Raw genomic sequence first — 18220 nt, 5'->3', positions numbered from 1 at the left:
GTTACTCAGAGTAGTGAGTATTTATTATTATTATTATTTCAAGTGTTGCATTTTGTTAAAACTACACACCCGTTAGTAACTATTAGATTCGTCAGTCTTAGGTTTTGTCGTCAATTGTAGGCAATGTCTAGTGTGTCGAGTAATCAGTCAGTAGTTCGTGACGGGGCGGAATACGAGGAAGTATACCCGTCCGGTCATAAAGACCCAAAGAGTCCTGGCAAAGAGAGGAGTTTGTCCGTCTCTTCCTCGTCCTCAACAAATGAGGATATGGAGATGGTTGAAGTAGAAAAAATGTTTGGTGATGGTGAGGATCTACCGTTGGGACCCGTCATTTGTGCTGATGGACTTAGGGAGTTCATCATGCTACCAGAGTAGACGGTGCATAAATTCAATTCCGTCATTAAAGAGAAACATTTCAGCACATTTAGGGCTAACTTTCAAATTCCAGACTACATTCTAATCTGTCTACCCTACGTATCAGAGAAATGCTATTACGACGGGGTAGAAGGTGTCGGAGTGTATGAACAGATGCTGAAGGCGGGACTTAGGTTTCCTCTAAGTACATTTCATAGAGAGCTTTTAAAATATCTGGGTCTATCTGTCAACCAGATATCCCCAAACGCCTTGAAGGTCTTCATAGCCATGGAGATTCTCTATGGTGCAATGATAGACGATGCTCGGAGGCTGATGGTGCATGAATTCCTTCATTGCTACCGTCCAGACGAGATTGACAAGTCAAGGGGAATTTATAGTTTTGCCAGTAGGAGCCCATTGTTGAAGGTCATTTTTGAAACACCTGACTCAAATAGAGTCTGGAAGAGTCGTTATTTCTTCCTAGAGGGTGACAAATGGATGAGCCATCCAGGAGAGACGGAGTATATGCCCGTCAACACAACTTGGGGAGTATTACATTCATCTCGTATGCATCCGTCAAATTTGCAAATATTTCTTACATTCGTCAGCTATAGTTTTTTCCTTTAACTGTCTATTTTCTCCGCAGGTAGAAGGCGCCTACAAGTTAGCATTGAGGAGTTTAGTTTCCTCGAAAGGATTTTTCAGAAGACCAAGCCGGAAGAAAGGACTTGGACGAAGTTGGTAAATCCGAAAACCATCCATTAGTATTGTGACGGTCTCGAACCTACTCGTGAAGCCATCAGATACGATGAAAGAATTCACAAACGTAAGTCCGTCATCCTTTACTTCTCATAATTGGTTTTAATTATATGTAAATAACTTCATCCGTCCTGTATTACAGAGATGGACGATGCTAAGAGAAGGGCGCTGATAAAATCACAGGCCGCCAAGCAAAAGGAGTCTAGCGAAGTTGTGGTTCCTAAGGGGACGGTACTGTCGGTAATGAGGAAACCGTCATCCAAATCTGTCCGTCCACACAAGCAGCAAAAGGTCCCTCTAGAACCCGTCGTAGGGTTGATTGCTGAGGGTGCGAAAACCGTCACCCCAGTAAAACATGGGTCTGGCAAGGACTTAATGAAGGGCCCGTCCATTAGCCAAGAGAACCTCCTCTCCTCCGTGACGACTCCAAATTTTCTTTGGAGAAGCTTTCGTCAATCATCTCGTCGGAGGACTACGAGGAATTGGGTAATCACTCGACGAAGGCAATGGGGGAGACGGGTCTTTTTGCTGTTGCACAGGTAACTTTTATCCATCGATTTAAGTCCGTTTACTCTTGTTAGCTTTTTGTCTAACACTGTGTAACTTTTTTGTTCCAGTCCTTGGTTATGATGAAAGGCCTAATGGACCGGTGTCTTAATCGTGAGGCAGCTCTGGAACGTGTGCGAGCAAAGGCAGAGCAGACGGAGGATGAGCTTGGTCAACTTCACAAGTGGAAGTCCACAATGGAGAAGAAGTTTGACCTTTCAGAGTAGGCGAGAAAAGAGCTTGAGCAGAAGACGGAGGAAGCTGAGAAGGTCCTGGAAGCCAAAGAAAAGGAAGTCCAAGATTTGAAAGAAAAGCTCCGTCAAGCTAAGGAGGTTGCGGTCCGTGAGTACTGTGATTCCAACGCCTTATTGGGCGAGCTGGGGGGATCATTCCTTCAAGGCTTTGATGATGCACTCCGTCAAGTTAAGAAAGCCTACCCTGAACTGGACGTGTCAATGATAAATGTCAACGACCAAGATTAAATGTTTGCTTTGCCCGTCACTTCAGAGAACACAGACAACCTCTTTGGTGAGGATGCAGTTCAGGGTGATGGAGAATCAGTTCCAGCCAAGCATGTCCAAGATGCTGACCCAAAAATGTAGATTATTATTACATGTCTTTTTTTGTATTTATTTTGACAACGATCTGTCCTACATTTATTGTATTAAACGATTGCCCTCTGAGGGTCTTATCCGTCACAATGCACTATCTTACAATTTTATGCTTGCTAATTCTTTTTGTTTGAAACTTGTATAAATATCCATCCTCTTTAGAAAGGAGAGATTGAGTAAATATTCGTCTGTGTAATTTTTGTATAACGGTGTTGACGATCTGGTATCCGTCTATTTCGAATTTGTTGTACCCATGTATTCTTTTTTATCCGTCTATATTGCGGAATACGGGTATTTCCAACGTATGCGTGATCCGTCCACTTTGTGGACTTAAATTATTTTCACCCTATGGACGATCCGTCCACTTTGTGGACTTTGTAAATAGTCCTCACCCTTTGGCTAATCCGTCCACTTTGTGGACTTAAATTATTTTCGCCTTATGGGTGATCCGTCCACTTTGTGGACTTTAAATTATTTCACCCTTTGGGTGATCCGTCCATTTTGTGGACTTTGTAAATTATTTCACCCTTGGGTGATCTGTCTACTTTGTGGACTAAGTTATTTCACCCTTTGGGTGATCCGTCCACTTTGTGGACCGTAAGTTATTTTACCCTTTGGGTGATTCGTCCACTTTGTGGACTTTGTAAATTATTTCACCCTTTGGGTGATCCGTCCACTTTGTGGACTAAGTTATTTCACCCTTTAGGTGATCCATCCACTTTGTGGACTTTGTAAATTATTTCACCATTTGGGTGATCCATCCACTTTGTGGACCATAAGTTATTTCACCCTTTGGGTGATCCGTCCACTTTGTGGACTTTGTAAATTATTTCACCAATTGGGTGATCCGTCCACTTTGTGGACTAAGTTATTTCACCCTTTGGGTAATCCGTCCACTTTGTGGACTTTGTAAATTATTTCACCCTTTGGGTGATCCGTCCACTTTGTGGACTTTGTATATAGTCTTTACCCTTTGGGTGATCCATCGATTTTGTGGACTGTAAATTATTTCACCCTTTGGGTGATCCGTCCATTTTGTGGACTTTGTAAATTATTTCACCCTTGGGTGATCTATCCACTTTGTGGACTAAGTTATTTCACCCTTTGGGTGATCCGTCCACTTTGTGGACCGTAAGTTATTTCACCCTTTGGGTGATCCGTATACTTTGTGGACTTTGTAAGGCTCAAGCACTACAACAGCCAGAGTTTTGATAGACAAAATAAAAACCAAGTTGAGAAATTACGCAATCAACTTGAGAGCCTTTTCAGCAAAATCTGGTGAAAATGATGGGAAAGATGAGTGGGATAAGAGTGTGGCAGGATCATTTGGTAATACGACATCAACTAATTTGGGGTGGGATTCTGTATCCTCTTGGTCGACTGGGTTGACCAAGGAGCATTTTGATGGTGAGGCACCCCCACCTAGTGGAGGAGACACGTCACATTCTTTGGTAATCTTTGGATTGCAAGAAATTGATGATAGGTTGAAAGAATTAGAGGCGAAAAATCGAAAGAGTAAGGCATTTGTGGATGGGTGGGGTGAGAGGATGCGGGAGATGAGTGTGCTATTGAAGCAAGTAAGAGAGCCTGGTGCTAGAGGGTCTTATCTAAAGGACTCAAAGAAGGCTGAAATGTATCGCTTGCACAAACAGAACCCCGAGGTGTACACAGTCAAGAGGCTAGCCAAGGATTATAGGATTATGAGGCAGAGAGTGCATGCCATTCTTTGGTTGAAGGAGCTTAAGGAGGAAGAGGAGAAAAAGCTTCGGTATCCTTTGCATGATTATGTTGAGCTCTTGCTTGATACTTGTCCTGAATAAGTTATTACTTCTAAGCATTACTTAGTTCAAATTGGAGTGGTAATTATTTCTGTTGTTATGATTTTTGACTAGTAAATGTAGATGTTGCGTGGTTTACATTGATTGGAAATAGGTTCTGTGACATGTTTGTTTGTAAGATATGTTGTTTAGAAGAATTAGTTGTCAATCTTTGAATGACTGCATTGTGCTTATTTGAAGTTGTAACTTGTAATTACTTTGAAAATGTTGAAGTATTGGACTATTGATGGTCCAAAGGCCATTCTTCTACAGCCATTCACATTGATAATGTATGTAGTTACATGATTTAATGATTGTCCATGTTTTATGAAATTATAATTTTCATCAAGCATCCCATATCTATTCCACCCATTGCTAATCTGGCTTGCTTATCCGGCAATGGCTAAGCCTTAGATAAGCCCTCTAAAGTCCAGATTAAAGTTTTTACTTTCACCTTGCCACTTTCTCTTATTGGTCTTGATGACAAATGACTACCTAAATTAATAAAGTAGAAATACAAGTCAGTGGGTATGCACATTGTAATGTGAATTGTCTGCTTGTCTACCTTAAAATTGCTTGCTTTGAAAATACAAGTTACTGGCTTGTTGGAAAGGACACTTTGGCAAAACATTGAAATTTGGGAGGTCGGTCCTATATGTATAATGTGGAGTAAGTGGAGATCAAGGAATGTGAGGACTTTTGAGTGGAGTGAACCATCATTAGTAAAATTGAAGTTTCTATTTTGAGATCGCTCTAAGATTGGACTACAACTAGTTATTCACTCTCTTCCTCATGCATTACAGAAATTGTTATTTTGATAAATAAAATAGTATATTGCTAATTGATTAGATTATTATGAACTAACAAAATTACTAGATTCTATTTGCTAGAATTGAGTTCATTATTAAAATTGGAACTTTTACCTATTAAAAAAAAATACTAAAACTGGAATTTTTGGTGCATATTGGGGAGAGAGAGAGAGAGGGGGGGTGTTGGATTGGTGTTTCGTCATGTTGGTTAGATGGGTAGATGTGGGGTGATGGTCAGTTTTAGTGGTGGCAGTGATTGGTGATTAAAAATTGAAGGCACTCGTATGGAGGTCCCATGGGTGTGGCCTATAGAGAAGCATTAATGATGGGCGGGAGAGATATATGACAAAGTCATTAAGGAGCACCTTGATACCAGAAGGCCTGAACCTGAGCATGAAGATCTTGTTGATGTATTGCTTCGAGTTCAGAAAGGTTCAAACCAAGCTATTGCCCTTAGTAGTGACCATATCAAGGGTGTTCTCACGGTATGCTCCTTTTATTTTGTTTATGCATCCTATTTGTAAGATTGAATTTATTCAATCATGTGTTGGCTTTATTCTGTGCCAAATTTGCTTGTAATTTAGCAATTAGATATCTTGTATTTAGGTGAGAATTATGTAAGGGTAGTGTGTGTGAGAGTGTGAAGAAAACTCAAATATGTGCACTCAAGAAGGCCTTCGCGACTAGCTTGCGACTGGCGAGTTGCTAAAGGTGGCACACATGTGAAACATGTAGGGGAGCTGAAAGGTCACGCCAGCTGTAGCACTACAGGACAAAACTTCCAGTTTGGCCAGACAGTTAACTCGCGACTCAAACTCGTGACTTGTTCTAGTCGCGAGGTTAAGTCGCTAAAATGCCCTGTTTGGTTGAAACATGACTTTTCACATTCCTCATACGCCTTACTATAAATACCCTCATATCTACAAAATATAGAGAGCTTCTAGAGAGAAATTTGAGAGAGAAACCCTAGAGAAAAATAAGATTGACTCATCCACAATCGTCATCCTTTGATTTTCCAAATTCCTCTACTCTCACCCTCTCCATTGACATATCCTTAAGAGTTTCATTTAGCTAAATCCTTATCTCACCATACTCATATAAGTAGGGAGGTATTTTGGTACTTGGGAAGCATTTCAGAAGAGACCAATTCATTTTGGTTGATGCAATGGGCGATTGCGGGATCTAATAAGCTAGAGAAGACAAGGTTCGGCATAACCCTGTTGGAGCAAGAAACTTGGAAGGCTTAGGTGCACTAGGTAGATTAGGCTTGGAGGGTTTTTTGCTATTCATGTATCTCAACTGTATTCTCTAGTGGATTATTGACCGCTTGGAGGGTGGCGGAGAAGTTTTTCGCCAAGTACTTCGGTTTCTTCTTCGATAACATATCGTCGTGTTATTTTTATGTTTGCATCTTTCTTCTCTTTCTCTTTACCTTTTAATTACTGCTGTGTTGGTTATTAATTATGGTTTAGAGTGTGTTACCAATTTGGTTATAGCTTATATTTCATTTTCCGCACATATATTGTTTGATTATAAGCTTGTGTCGGTATTTTTAAATTGGAGATCTAAATGTTCATAGGTATTTTACACACTATTTAAACTTTCACTATTATTTTCCAAAAGTATGAAACATGCCAAGAGTTTGTAACTAAATTGATATCTTTTAATATTTTCAATCGAGATATCTAGAATTTAAATTCACCATCTTCATCTAAGCCCTAAGGCTTGGACAGGTATTATCCCACCTAATAGATGGGTGATATCTCATTTAATTATATTACTTTATAAACTTTTGCACCTTTGAAGCCAGAAAGTGTAAATTTTGTTATTCATGGGCAGCAATACACGTGTTATATTATAACATGCATGTTACTTTATGAATTTTTGCCAGCCTTGGAAACCAAAAAGAAAGTTTACAATTCGTTTACCAAAAAAAAAAAAAAGTTTGCAATTGTGGAGCAATATATGACATTTTATTGTACATGTTACTATATGAACTTTTGCCATCCTTAGAGCATCGGCAATGGGCTTCTCAAATGCCAAATTGTAAATTTCATTTGGCATTTGGGCCCAAATTGCTCCAGCAACTAGATGGCTATACTTGGGACAAGCCAAATTTTTTTGGCATAGCGCTACGGTGCGATCTCATATGTGAGATTGCACTATAGGGTTATGCCATCCAAAAAAAATGTATTTTAATGATAAAGTAGAATAAGAAAATATTATTTTAATGATAAAGTAGAATAGGAAAATATTATTTTAATGATAAAGTGTATTTTATTATGTAGAAATATTATTTTGATGAGTAAAATAGGAAAATAAAAGTTGGGATGCTGGGTGTATTGTAAAATGGTATGGTATAATTGATAAAATAGTTTTTTAGGATGGTAAAATAAGATGAGATATGAAAACCGGTTGTGGATGCTCTTAGTAGCCATAAAGTATATAAGAAATTTAGTATTTTTGGGCAACACAACATGTTACTTTATAAACTGCTATCCGCTTTTCTTCTCACCCAAAAAAAAAAAAAAAACCTTCTATCGGCTTTGATTTAGAATCAAAGCCAATAGAAGGGCTTTGGAAGTTATAAAGTAAGACCTTTCATACTCAAAAAAACCAAAACACAATGAATTTTATAATCATTTTCACATATTAAAATGGTAATTTGTGATTGATAGTGTACAGTAAAAAGTTGTTAGTAGTGGTAGTCCCAATAAAAATAATATTGCATTAATCACAATTTATCGCCTCAATAAATTATTGCATCTTTTAACGGTGTGGGTTTGTAATATTGTTAAACAAAACAGGACATGTTCATTGCAGGCAGTAACACATCTTCTGCCATCCTAGTTTGGATAATGGCTGAGCTGATAAGGAATCCATCTGTAATGCAAAGAGCACAAACTGAGGTGAGAGAAGTTGTTAAGGGAAAAGCAAAGGTTGAAGAAAACCACATTTCTAAACTCATGTACCTAAAATCCATTGTAAAAGAGGGATTGAGACTCCATCCACCAGCCCCATTGCTAGTTCCAAGGGAAACAACAGATGATTGCGCTGTTGAAGGTTACCATATTCCAGCCAAGACAAGGGTGTTTGTCAATGCAAAATCGATAGGTACAGACCCAAAGTATTGGAAGAATAAAAACGAGTTCCAACCTGAGAGATTCTTGGATAGTTCAGTCGATTTTAGAGGACAACACTTCGAGTTGTTACCATTTGGAGCTGGTCGTAGAGGTTGTCCTGGAATGAACTTTGCAATCTTGATAATAGAGCTTGCACTAGCAAATCTCTTGCATCGTTTTGATTGGGAATTGCCTCATGGGATAAGAAGACAGGATTTAGATATGGAAGAAGCAATCGGTCTTTACAGTACACAAAAAAGTTCCACTTTGCCTTGTAGCTAATCCTGTGGCTTTATAGTACAAACAAAAAGCAATTTTTATGTAAAAGAACTATGGCACAAAATAAAAGGCCACCTGTTTTTTACTATTCAAAACCAGCAGAATTGTTTCTATTTTCCTGTTTGAGTTTAGGAAGACATTTGAAACCGCAAATCAATAATGGATTCAAATAACTTTGTCTTGGTTCAACTTATATCCCTAGCAAAATTCAGCTTTTGAATTATTTGACTAGTCACATTTTGTATATCCAAGCCATGTTTTCATGTACCATTCGTAAAGGTTTACTTTTTCTAACGGATCACTTATATTTTCTTATCACTTCACAAATAAAAATCTTCTGTCCTATATTTATTATTTAGTGAACCATGTTAAACCGTGTGTGATTTTTTGAACTGGCCGATTCAATTGTGGTTCAAATGGTCCAAGTAATATTGTGTAACAAGATCTGTGTGACTAAAAAACTATGATCATAATTAACTTGGTCGAACAAGGCCGTCAAGTCTATTTTAAAATCATGATCATAACTCGAGTATGTTTTACAAGGTCTTCTCAATTTTCATTAGCTAAACTAAAATTATTTCAATATTAAATATTATACAATAAAACCTGTGACATACACATGGGAATGTGCTTTCTTTTTTCTTTACATGTCTTTTATTTTTCTCATTATATCATGTATATTATCTTTTTATCCTTTTATTTTACACACTTAAAAAGTTTTATCATAGACTAATTAAAAGAGTTATTGCCAAAAATACTATAAGAACATTAAAATTATTAACCGAATTTTACCCTAAATAAAAATCTATTACCAAAAAAACTCAGGAAATTAAAATTAAAATTAATATTTCAATTTAAACTCTGTTACAAAAATTTTGAAAAAATGTATAATAAATTTCATTAAATATTTTAATCATTTATTGACACAAAAATTGGTATTACTAGATAATCTCCCAACTTATAACTTAAGGTAATTTCTTTTATTTTTTCATTAAATATATTGTTGTAATTTCAATGATTTTTTTAAAATCACTTCTTTACTTGATATTTTAATTTTAATTAATCTGTGTGTAGCATAGACATGCAACATAGATGAACTATGATGCAAATGACAAAATGTTGTGTGTAAAGGCTTCAAAACATCTAGGGCTGTTTCAGTTTGGGTTTTTTTTTTCTTTTTTTTTAAAACAACAAAAACCTGTGTTTTGAGAATTACAATTGTTTTGTATTGCTCTCTAGTCTCTCCCCTAAACAAACTCGCTTGGCATTTACGTTTCTATTCCTGATTTTCCCCCTCCCCCAACCCACGAATCAAAACTCAGCAAGTACACTGTGTGTTGTCTACATTGATTGAACCCATCAACCCAAACTTCACTTTCAACAAATTAACCCATCAAGACTCCAAATTGGGCATGAACCTACAAGTTAAGTGTGCCGACCCTGAAGAGAAGGGAGAGAATCGACAATGGCAAATGAAGGAAGACAGTGTTGGCTGAAAATGAAGAAGGAAAGGAAAGAAAAGAAAAAGAAATGGTATTAATGGGTTCCAGAGCAAAGATCCAATAATTTCAAAGTTGTTATAGCATAAAGTTGAAGCTGAAAACACCAAAAAGGTGTTGTTAGAATTTGCATCTGCACAATAAATTTGAGATGCGTTTTTTATGATTCGATTTTACAAAACAATTAGCCAAATGAGTTTTCTATCTAGGCCTCACCTCATTTGGTTTTTAAGTGGGAAATAGTTTTTAAAATTCAAACCAAATAATCTCTATTCTCTTATGTTTAGACATTTTAAAAGTCAATGACTAGATGAGATGGAGAACCCATAAATGGGTAAAAATTATATCAACTTAATTAATAGAAACTCACTAAGAGTTTAAATTGACAAAATAAATCAAATTAAATAGTTGACACTAATCTATATAGTATATAAAAGTTGAAGAGGGTTTACCCAAAAAAAAAAAAGTTAAAGAGTAGCATTTAATCTAATGTTGTCACACTTTTATTAAGCCACATCATTGATCATGTCACTATTTTTTTACTAATTGTTCTGCTAATTATTTGATAATATTAAAAAGATTAAGAGTAATAAAGAAAAAGAAAAGTGTGGAAAGAGTTCTTTCTAAATTAAAGTAGATACTTATATATTAATTAAATTAATGTTTATTTAATATTTTTATATTATATTTTTTATCATTTTTTTCATTTTCTTCTAAATTTAAGTACAGTCATAACACTGATACAATACTTATTAATAAGACCCATCCACACAAAAAAAAAAAAAAAATGCAGGCCTTTTAAAAAAAACAAAATTGAAAGCCCAAACTTAACGCCCAGTCCAGGGAGGGTCCAGGCAGCCATAATGATAAACTGATAAGTAAAGTGATAAACAAAGTTGCAAAACCAGCCAGGGAGGGCCCAAATAAACAAAGTTATCTTAAGTTCTTAACAAATAAAATGGCCCAAATATTTATAATTTTATACCTGATTCCTGAACCTCAGAACCTGATTCAGTGAGGTGAGCAGTTGAGACTTGAGAGAGGCGGAGGGCAGAGAATCAGAGAGAGGCTGAGGCGGTCCAGCTGGAGACTGAACAGTGGAGACTGGAGACTAGAGAGAGGCGGAGAGCACAGACTAGAGTGAAAGGTAAAATTTTTAGGGTTTTGAGTGGATTTATTTGTTTTGATTTGCGATTGTTTTGTGGTTAATCTCTTGTTTAGATGATTTTGTTTAGAACCAATGTTTAATAGGATTTACCAAAATTTTTGTTTTTTTGGTTAAAAGGATGTGCCAGATTATTTTTGTAATTCATTTGAAACTAAATTTTCTACTACCCGGTTGGTTCTTTTCTAAAATTTTGGGGCTTGGGGGCCTTAGGCAATTGCCTAACTCGCCTAAGGGAAGGGCCGGCCCTGTCCATGATTCTCTGAATGTATTTGGATGCACTTTGCTCATTGTTTATATGCTGAAAGTAAAGTAGAAAATAAGCTTTAAAAAAACAAAACCCAAAAAGATAGTTTTTTTTTTTTTCTTCCAATATAATTACAATAGGATTTAAACTTAATTGCTCTTTCCCATCAAGCCAAGACGCCAATAGATTCCTTTTTTATAGAGGCAGGATTCGATTCATGCTTTTATTAGGCAAAAAATGTTGAGCTAACTGGAATCTACGATAAGTTAAATGACATAGATGAGTAGTAGCATAGGGCCATTTTGCTTTGTTTTTGTTGTTTTTTGGTAAGTTACATGCGTACATATGGGTATTGAAGTCATGACCTTACCCTTTGCCTTACTCTTAGAAGGGGAGGATGTGCAATTTGACCTAGAGCTTATTGAATGATATTGGAATTTGATATCCTAATTTAGTGATATCCTTTTGTGTTTAGTTGAGCTACTTTCCATTGTGCATATTGGTATCTAATTAGACCACCCTGAAAAGGTTGTCTGTTTGTTATATGCATAAACAATTGTGGTTTTTAATGTCTCATTCCTTAATGCTTAGGTGATTCTTGCACATGGACCTGGAATTTTCTGAAGTTAATTTAGCATGTCTTGGAGGAGAATCTTTTATAAGTCTCATTACTAGAGCTTGGGTCTTTCTCACTATTCCCTTACAGTGTTTGTTATATATAGACTAAGCTAACATCCAAGATTAATAAATCAAAACAAGAACACCTAGCGAGAGCTTGGTTAATTAGTTAGAGAGAAGTAAATAGCACTCACAGTCTATAGTCAAAGTTAATTATTTTAGATGAAGGCATTTTTGTTGTGAAGTAACAAATGCAATGGTGAATAAATAAATAAATAAATAAAAAAGAGTAGAAGTAGAAACTAGAAACTGACCAGCGGTTGCAAATGGTGGGTGTAACTGTAACTGTAACTGTAACTGTAACTGTAAGGTCGTTGTATATATCCAGCTCTAGTTATGGGTGTTGAGAGCTGTCGAAGAAGCATCCAATTCCAATTCTAAATTCCACCTCTTGAAACTTTAGAAAGCAACATAATCGTTGCTCTCACTAAATCTCTGGAATATAAATTACAAAAAATAAAATAGAAATTGGATTTTTATACTGTTAGCAAATCTCAGAAATTTGTTCTCTTTTTCTGGGTTTTCTTCTCTTGACTAGGACAGGACTCCCGATTAATAATAGGGCTTCCTCACCGTGTTCGTGAAGCACCTTCGAAACTCGAAGCTTCCAAATAAATTAATAATATTATATTCCCAAAAAAAAAATCAAAATATGATGGAGATGCAGGGTATCGAACACCGTGTATGTGTATGTGTATGTTTATGTATGTGTGTGTATGTGTGCTTATGTATGTGTATGTGTATGTGTAGCTAGTTGTGTTTGGTTGGTGGAAAGAGAAAAGAAAATGGGATTTAAACATCTAAACCGAATGAAAGGAATATTAAGAACAAGGAAAAAAAATTCTTACACAATGCGTTTAGAATAGTTGGGATTAGGCTTTTCTTTATACTGGTCAGGAGAACATTTTTGATTTTTTGAACGTGAGATATAGAATTTCCTTTTCTTTTATCTGGGTTTCTTAGCTACCAAATAGATTTTTGGGCTTCTTAATCTTACATATTATAGTGCACTAATATTTTCCTTTTTAAATTTGTTGTTTAATTTAATTTTTTAATCTTATTCTTGTCTATGCATATGCATATATACTATTACACATGCACCTGTTGGGTCTTGACTGCATGGCACTTCTGACCCTCCACCTTGCTATGTTGCCATTTGAGCTAGAGCTCATTGGCCTCTATATTTTGCTAGTTTTTAGTTTTTATATTTTTGGTTTCAGGATCCTTTGTGGTTGTGGCATTGCATTATAGACAGGGATAACTATTCCACTTTTGTGGGAGATTGCTGAAACAATGCAAAATCTGCACCGTGTTATATCCCGATTGTCATCCACTTCACTAGGCTCAAGCACTACAACAGCCAGAGTTTTGACAGACAAAACAAAAACTAAGTTGAGAAATGATGCAATCAACTTGAGAGCCTTTTCAGCAAAATCTGGTGAAAATGATGGGAAAGATGAGTGGGATAAGAGTGTGGCAGGATCATTTGGTAATACGACGTCAGCTGATTTGGGGTGGGATTCTGTGTCCTCTTGGTCGACTGGGTTGACCAAGGAGCATTTTGATGGTGAGGCACCCCCACCTAGTGGAGGAGACACGTCACATTCTTTGGTAATCTCTGGATTGCAAGAAATTGATGATAGGTTGAAAGAATTGGAGGCGGAGAATCGAAAGAGTAAGGCATTTGTGGATGGGTGGGGTGAGAGGATGCGGGAGATGAGTGTGCTATTGAAGCAAGTAAGAGAGCCTGGTGCTAGAGGGTCTTATCTGAAGGACTCGGAGAAGGCCGAGATGTATCGCTTGCACAAACAGAACCCCGAGGTGTACACAGTCGAGAGGCTAGCCAAGGATTATAGGATTATGAGGCAGAGAGTGCATGCCATTCTTTGGTTGAAGGAGCTTGAGGAGGAAGAGGAGAAAAAGCTTGGGCATCCTTTGGATGATTCTGTTGAGCTCTTGCTTGATACTTGTCCTGAGTAAGTTATTACTTCTGAGCATTACTTAGTTCAAACTGGAGTGGTACTTATTTCTGTTGTTATGATTTTTTGACTGGTAAATGTAGATGTTGCGTGGTTTACATTGATTGGAAATAGGTTCTATGACATGTTTGTTTGTAAGATATGTTGTTTAGAAGAATTAGTTGCCAATCTTTGAATGACTGCATTGTGCTTATTTGAAGTTGTATCTTGTAATTACTTTGAAAATGTTGAAGTATTGGACTATTGATGGCCCAAAGGCCATTCTTCTACAGCCATTCACACTGATAATGTAGGTAGTTACATGATTTAATGATTGTCCATGTTTTATGAAATTATAATTTTCATCAAGCATCCCATATCTATTCAGCCCATTGCTAATCTGGCCTGCTTATCTGGCAATGGCTAAGCCCCAGATAAGCCCTCTAAAGTCCAGATTAAAGTTTCTACTTTCACCCTGTCACTTTCTCTTGCCGGTCTTGATGACAAATGACTACCTTAATTAATAAAGTAGAAATACAAGTCAGTGGGTATGCACATTGTAATGTGAATTGTCTGCTTGTCTAACTTAAAATTGCTTGCTTTGAAAATACAAGTTACTGGCTTGCTGGAAAGGACACTTTGGCAAAACATTGAAATTTGGGAGGTCGGTCCTATACGTTTAACATGGAGTAAGTGGAGATCAAGGAATGTGAAGACTTTTGAGTGGAGTGAACAATCAGTAGTAAAATTGAAGTTTCTATTTTGAGATCGCTCTAAGATTGAACTACAACTAGTTATTCACTCTCTTCCTCATGCATTACAGAAATTGTTATTTTGATAAATAAAATAGTATATTGCTAATTGATTAGATTATCATGAACTAACAAAATTACTAGATTCTATTTGCTAGAATTGAGTTCATTATTAAAACCGGAACTTTTACCTATGAAAAAAAAAAAAAAATACTAAAACTGGAATTTTTGGTGCATATTGGAGAGAGAGAGAGAGAGAGGGGGGGGGGGGGGGGGTGTTGGACTGGTGTTTCGTCATATTGGTTAGATGGGTAGATGTGGGGTGATGGTCAGTTGTAGTGGTGCTGGTGATTAAAAATTGAAGGCACTCGTATGGAGGTCCCATGGTTGTGGCCTATGGAGAAGCATTAATGATGGGTGGGAGAGCTTTTCTAAGCATTTGTCTTTCGTAGTGGGGGAAAGCACCCGTATCCGCTTTTGGCATGATAGGTGGATTAGTGACAATACTCTAAAAGATCTCTATCCTGAGCTCTATATGTGTTTAGCGGTTAAGGATGTTTGTATCTCTGACGTTTTGTGGATTTCAGAAGGGGGCTCTGTTAGAGTGTGGAATTTAAGGTTTTATAGAGCTTTTGAAGATTGGGAGTTGGCTGCATCGTATTCTCTCCTTCAACTTATCCAAACTCGTATTCCTCAGGGTAATAGGAGAGATACGCTTTACTGGTGGCTTAAAGGGGATGGTATGTTTGGCACTCGGTCTTACTACCATGTGATTCGGGGTGGTTCGAATTCTTTGTTTCCCTAGAAGGGTGTTTGGAAACCAAAGATTCCTAAGCGCATGGTGTTCTTTCTGTGGACTGCTGCTCATGGTCAGATCCTCACTTTGGATAATCTAATGCTTAAGGGTTGGCCTTTGGCTAATAGGTGTTGTATGTGTTGCTGTGATGGGGAGTCAGTTAACCACCTTCTTCTGCATTGTCATGTTACCCATTCTCTATGGACTTTTACGCTTCAGACCTTTGGTATTCTTTGGGTTATGCCGAGATCGGTGGCGGGTTTGTTATCTTGTTGGCATCAATGGCTTGGGAAGCATAACTCGGACATTTGGAACTTGGTTGCTTAAAGTGGATTGTGTGGTTAGAACGAAGTTGTCGATCCTTTGAGGACAAAGAGAAGTCGTTGGATGAGTTAAAGCTTTTATGCCACCGTAGTCTTTTGGAGTGGTCTCGGTGTTGGGGTTTTACTGATTGTTCTTCTCTCTTTGAGTTTTTGTCCTTCCTTAGTTTAGTTTCCTGAATTCCCTCTGTTTGTTGTGTTGTTTGTTCCCTCTTTTTTTTCTAGTTGTTCATCATCATGAACTTCTTGTATTCCTCATTTTTCTATCATTTATAAAAGTTTTCTGATTACCTATCAAAAAATAAAAATAAAAGAGCTAGTGGCTATGGTGGCAGCTGATTTTTAATCTGAAAAAAATGTATAGCCTTCTTTGTTGGTGGTGGTGCTGAGAACTCATTCTAGACATTGTTGGTTATGGAAATCTTGACATCGTAATAAACAATTTTTGAGTGAGAGTAAGTGCAAGGATTGAGGTGACATTTGAAAATTACTTTTGGCCGTTTGATACAGCTTAAGTTTATTGGCCTATTAAATAAGCTGTGAAAAATAAATTGTACCTTGAAAATTACGAGGTGTAGAGTCTAGCATGCATGTGCATGTGCATGTGTAAATCCCATAATTGCTAGTACACATGCAAGCACATACATTACACTCACTCACATAAGAACTTTTTTTATTGATGTAAATATGAATGAGACAAAGTTTTGAGCTGGCAAATTGTTCATCATTATCTCAATTTAGCTTTAGCTTATTGTTCTGTGATGGTGATTTGTTCATCTTCACCACAAATATACTTTAGCTTGCTGACGTATGCTGATTTTTCCTCTTATTGTATAGAACAAACTTTATTTCTTATTCTAATTATCTTCTTTCCTCTTGCAGATTTTTTAATTCTCATGACAGGGAATTCCATGTGGCTTCCCTTCCTTACAAACCTGACTTCAAAGTCATGCCAGAGGGTTGGGATGGTACCACCAGAGATCTCGATGAAGTCCACTATGAGATATCCCAGAAAGAAGATGAAATGCTTTATCAAGAATTTCTCCAGAAGATGAACTTCAACAAAAAGAAAGTAAGTTCTATTTGTTCCCTGCATTTGCTCTGGAGCAAAGCCAGTGAAAAAAAAAAAATATATATATATATATATATATATATATATCATTTGTTATTGTTGTTCTAAGCTTTTGTGCTCTCTATTATTGGATTTCAATTAGTTAAATGATTTCCTACAAGGGCAAACGAGCTCATCTATTTTTCCAGTCATGCTTCCTTAATTGTCACACACATTCAGATGAATGAGGTGAGGATTGAGGAAGCAGAACTTATTAGGTGTCTTGATTAGAGGAAGTTGGTTTGTACCCAATGGCCTATATATATATAGTGGTTATATGATATTGCGTGTATCTTGAACCCTTCATATGATATGGTTTTGCTTGTGTACAGTTGGCAGGGGAGGTGAAATGCCACAAGTATAGCCGACGCCGTCCTTCAGAGGGGTGGAATTTCACGGTAGAGAAAATGGGACCACGAGGGAAACGTGGAGGCGGTGGTGGCTGGAAATTTGTCAGCTTGCCTGATGGTTCCAGTCGACCTCTAAATGAAATGGAGAAAATGTATGTGAAGCGAGAGACCCCCCGCCACCGACGGAAGATATTGCCGTGATGACCATGTCTATGTTTTTTAATCAATCTCAATATCAAGGATTTTTGTAGCTTTTGTGTTTTCAACTGAGGTGTTGTTATCATCATTTTATTTGCCTCAATTTTTATTTTATATTTTTCTTCTGTTGCATTAGTATTAAGACTTTTTAGGAAGCAACTTTGTTTTGAACAAAGGTGCCCTGTGAGCAGTACTTCCTCCTTGCCTCTTATTGAGTCTAAGCTTGAGGAAACTTTAGGTGAAAATTAATGCAGCTTCAAGCAATTAGAGATATTAAAAGCCTGGGTTTCTCTTAATGCTGCTGCAGTCTTCTCAAAGCTCGGACTAACCTAGTGGAGTGTTTGGAAACATATTTTGCTGCAATCCTGAGCAGCAGAGTTGTCTGCTCTATCAATAGTGAAGCAATTATCACTTGGATGTTTAAACACGACTGAAGTCCATCGGAATAGAAGTCCAATGCCACAAGTACAGCTAATGGAGTGGCTCATGAACTTTCTTCTGTATGATTTAGATCCTTGCCATTTCCAAAATAATTTCCATTCTTGGCATTAGACATATTCTTTCTTCATTAGTTTTGTTAAAGTGTTTTTAACTTTATATCAAGTTTTGGCTTACTAATAATTTTAGTGCAATTTTGGAGAATGAATAGACATGGATCAATTTCTTGTTTGTTGAGAAAATTTTAAATTATAGTTGGATTATGGACTTGTCTAATTACTGTATGGGTCTGGTTAATGTATGCCGTAGGGCAATTGTAAGGACATGATTCATTTGCGGCCCACTAACATTTTTGGGCTCACACAATAAAGGTCCCTCACAATATGATTTGTAGAGAGTGGGCTTGAAAAG

The 18220-nt window shown here is 37.0% G+C and overlaps 3 protein-coding genes across 4 annotated transcripts; all 3 read left to right on the top strand.

Annotated features, from left to right (window-relative positions):
- The first annotated feature begins 2141 nt into the window (after positions 1-2141).
- On the top strand, positions 2142-4090 carry LOC115981190. The gene is made up of 2 exons (XM_031103358.1): positions 2142-2205; positions 3540-4090. The coding sequence occupies exons 1-2, from the start codon at positions 2142-2144 to the stop codon at positions 4088-4090; spliced, it is 615 nt and encodes a 204-aa protein (XP_030959218.1).
- A 1108-nt stretch (positions 4091-5198) lies between these two features.
- Positions 5199-8490, top strand: LOC115982596 (cytochrome P450 71A9-like). 2 transcript variants are annotated; one of them, XM_031105237.1, is made up of 2 exons: positions 5199-5381; positions 7747-8490. In XM_031105237.1, the coding sequence occupies exon 2, from the start codon at positions 7755-7757 to the stop codon at positions 8298-8300; it is 546 nt and encodes a 181-aa protein (XP_030961097.1). In that variant the 5' UTR covers positions 5199-5381; positions 7747-7754; the 3' UTR covers positions 8301-8490. The 2 variants fall into 2 exon arrangements, with proteins under 2 accessions (XP_030961097.1, XP_030961096.1); XM_031105236.1 differs by having other exon boundaries at positions 5201-5381; positions 7704-8490.
- Positions 8491-10782: 2292 nt separating this feature from the next.
- On the top strand, positions 10783-18019 carry LOC115982594. The gene is made up of 4 exons (XM_031105235.1): positions 10783-10943; positions 13107-13862; positions 16595-16784; positions 17156-18019. Exons 2-4 carry the CDS (start codon positions 13180-13182, stop codon positions 17372-17374), a joined length of 1092 nt encoding a protein of 363 aa, XP_030961095.1. The 5' UTR covers positions 10783-10943; positions 13107-13179; the 3' UTR covers positions 17375-18019.
- The last annotated feature ends 201 nt before the right edge of the window (positions 18020-18220 follow it).

Source organism: Quercus lobata, chromosome 3, assembly GCF_001633185.2.
Source record: "Quercus lobata isolate SW786 chromosome 3, ValleyOak3.0 Primary Assembly, whole genome shotgun sequence".
Taxonomy (NCBI): Eukaryota; Viridiplantae; Streptophyta; class Magnoliopsida; order Fagales; family Fagaceae; genus Quercus; species Quercus lobata.
The sequence above is the reverse complement of the archived record's forward strand: the minus strand, read 5'-3'. Positions and strand labels throughout refer to the sequence as shown.

Bases quoted from the DNA above. Each gene is read 5' to 3' on its own strand.
- LOC115981190 (XM_031103358.1), top strand. From the start codon at position 2,142: ATGTTTGCTTTGCCCGTCACTTCAGAGAACACAGACAACCTCTTTGGT. The intron at 2,206-3,539 runs GTGATGGAGAAT...GAGCCTTTTCAG, and splicing joins TGGTGAGGATGCAGTTCAGG to CAAAATCTGGTGAAAATGAT.
- LOC115982596 (XM_031105236.1), top strand. From the start codon at position 7,707: ATGTTCATTGCAGGCAGTAACACATCTTCTGCCATCCTAGTTTGGATA.
- LOC115982594 (XM_031105235.1), top strand. From the start codon at position 13,180: ATGCAAAATCTGCACCGTGTTATATCCCGATTGTCATCCACTTCACTA. The intron at 13,863-16,594 runs GTAAGTTATTAC...TTCCTCTTGCAG, and splicing joins TTGCTTGATACTTGTCCTGA to ATTTTTTAATTCTCATGACA. The intron at 16,785-17,155 runs GTAAGTTCTATT...GCTTGTGTACAG, and splicing joins TGAACTTCAACAAAAAGAAA to TTGGCAGGGGAGGTGAAATG.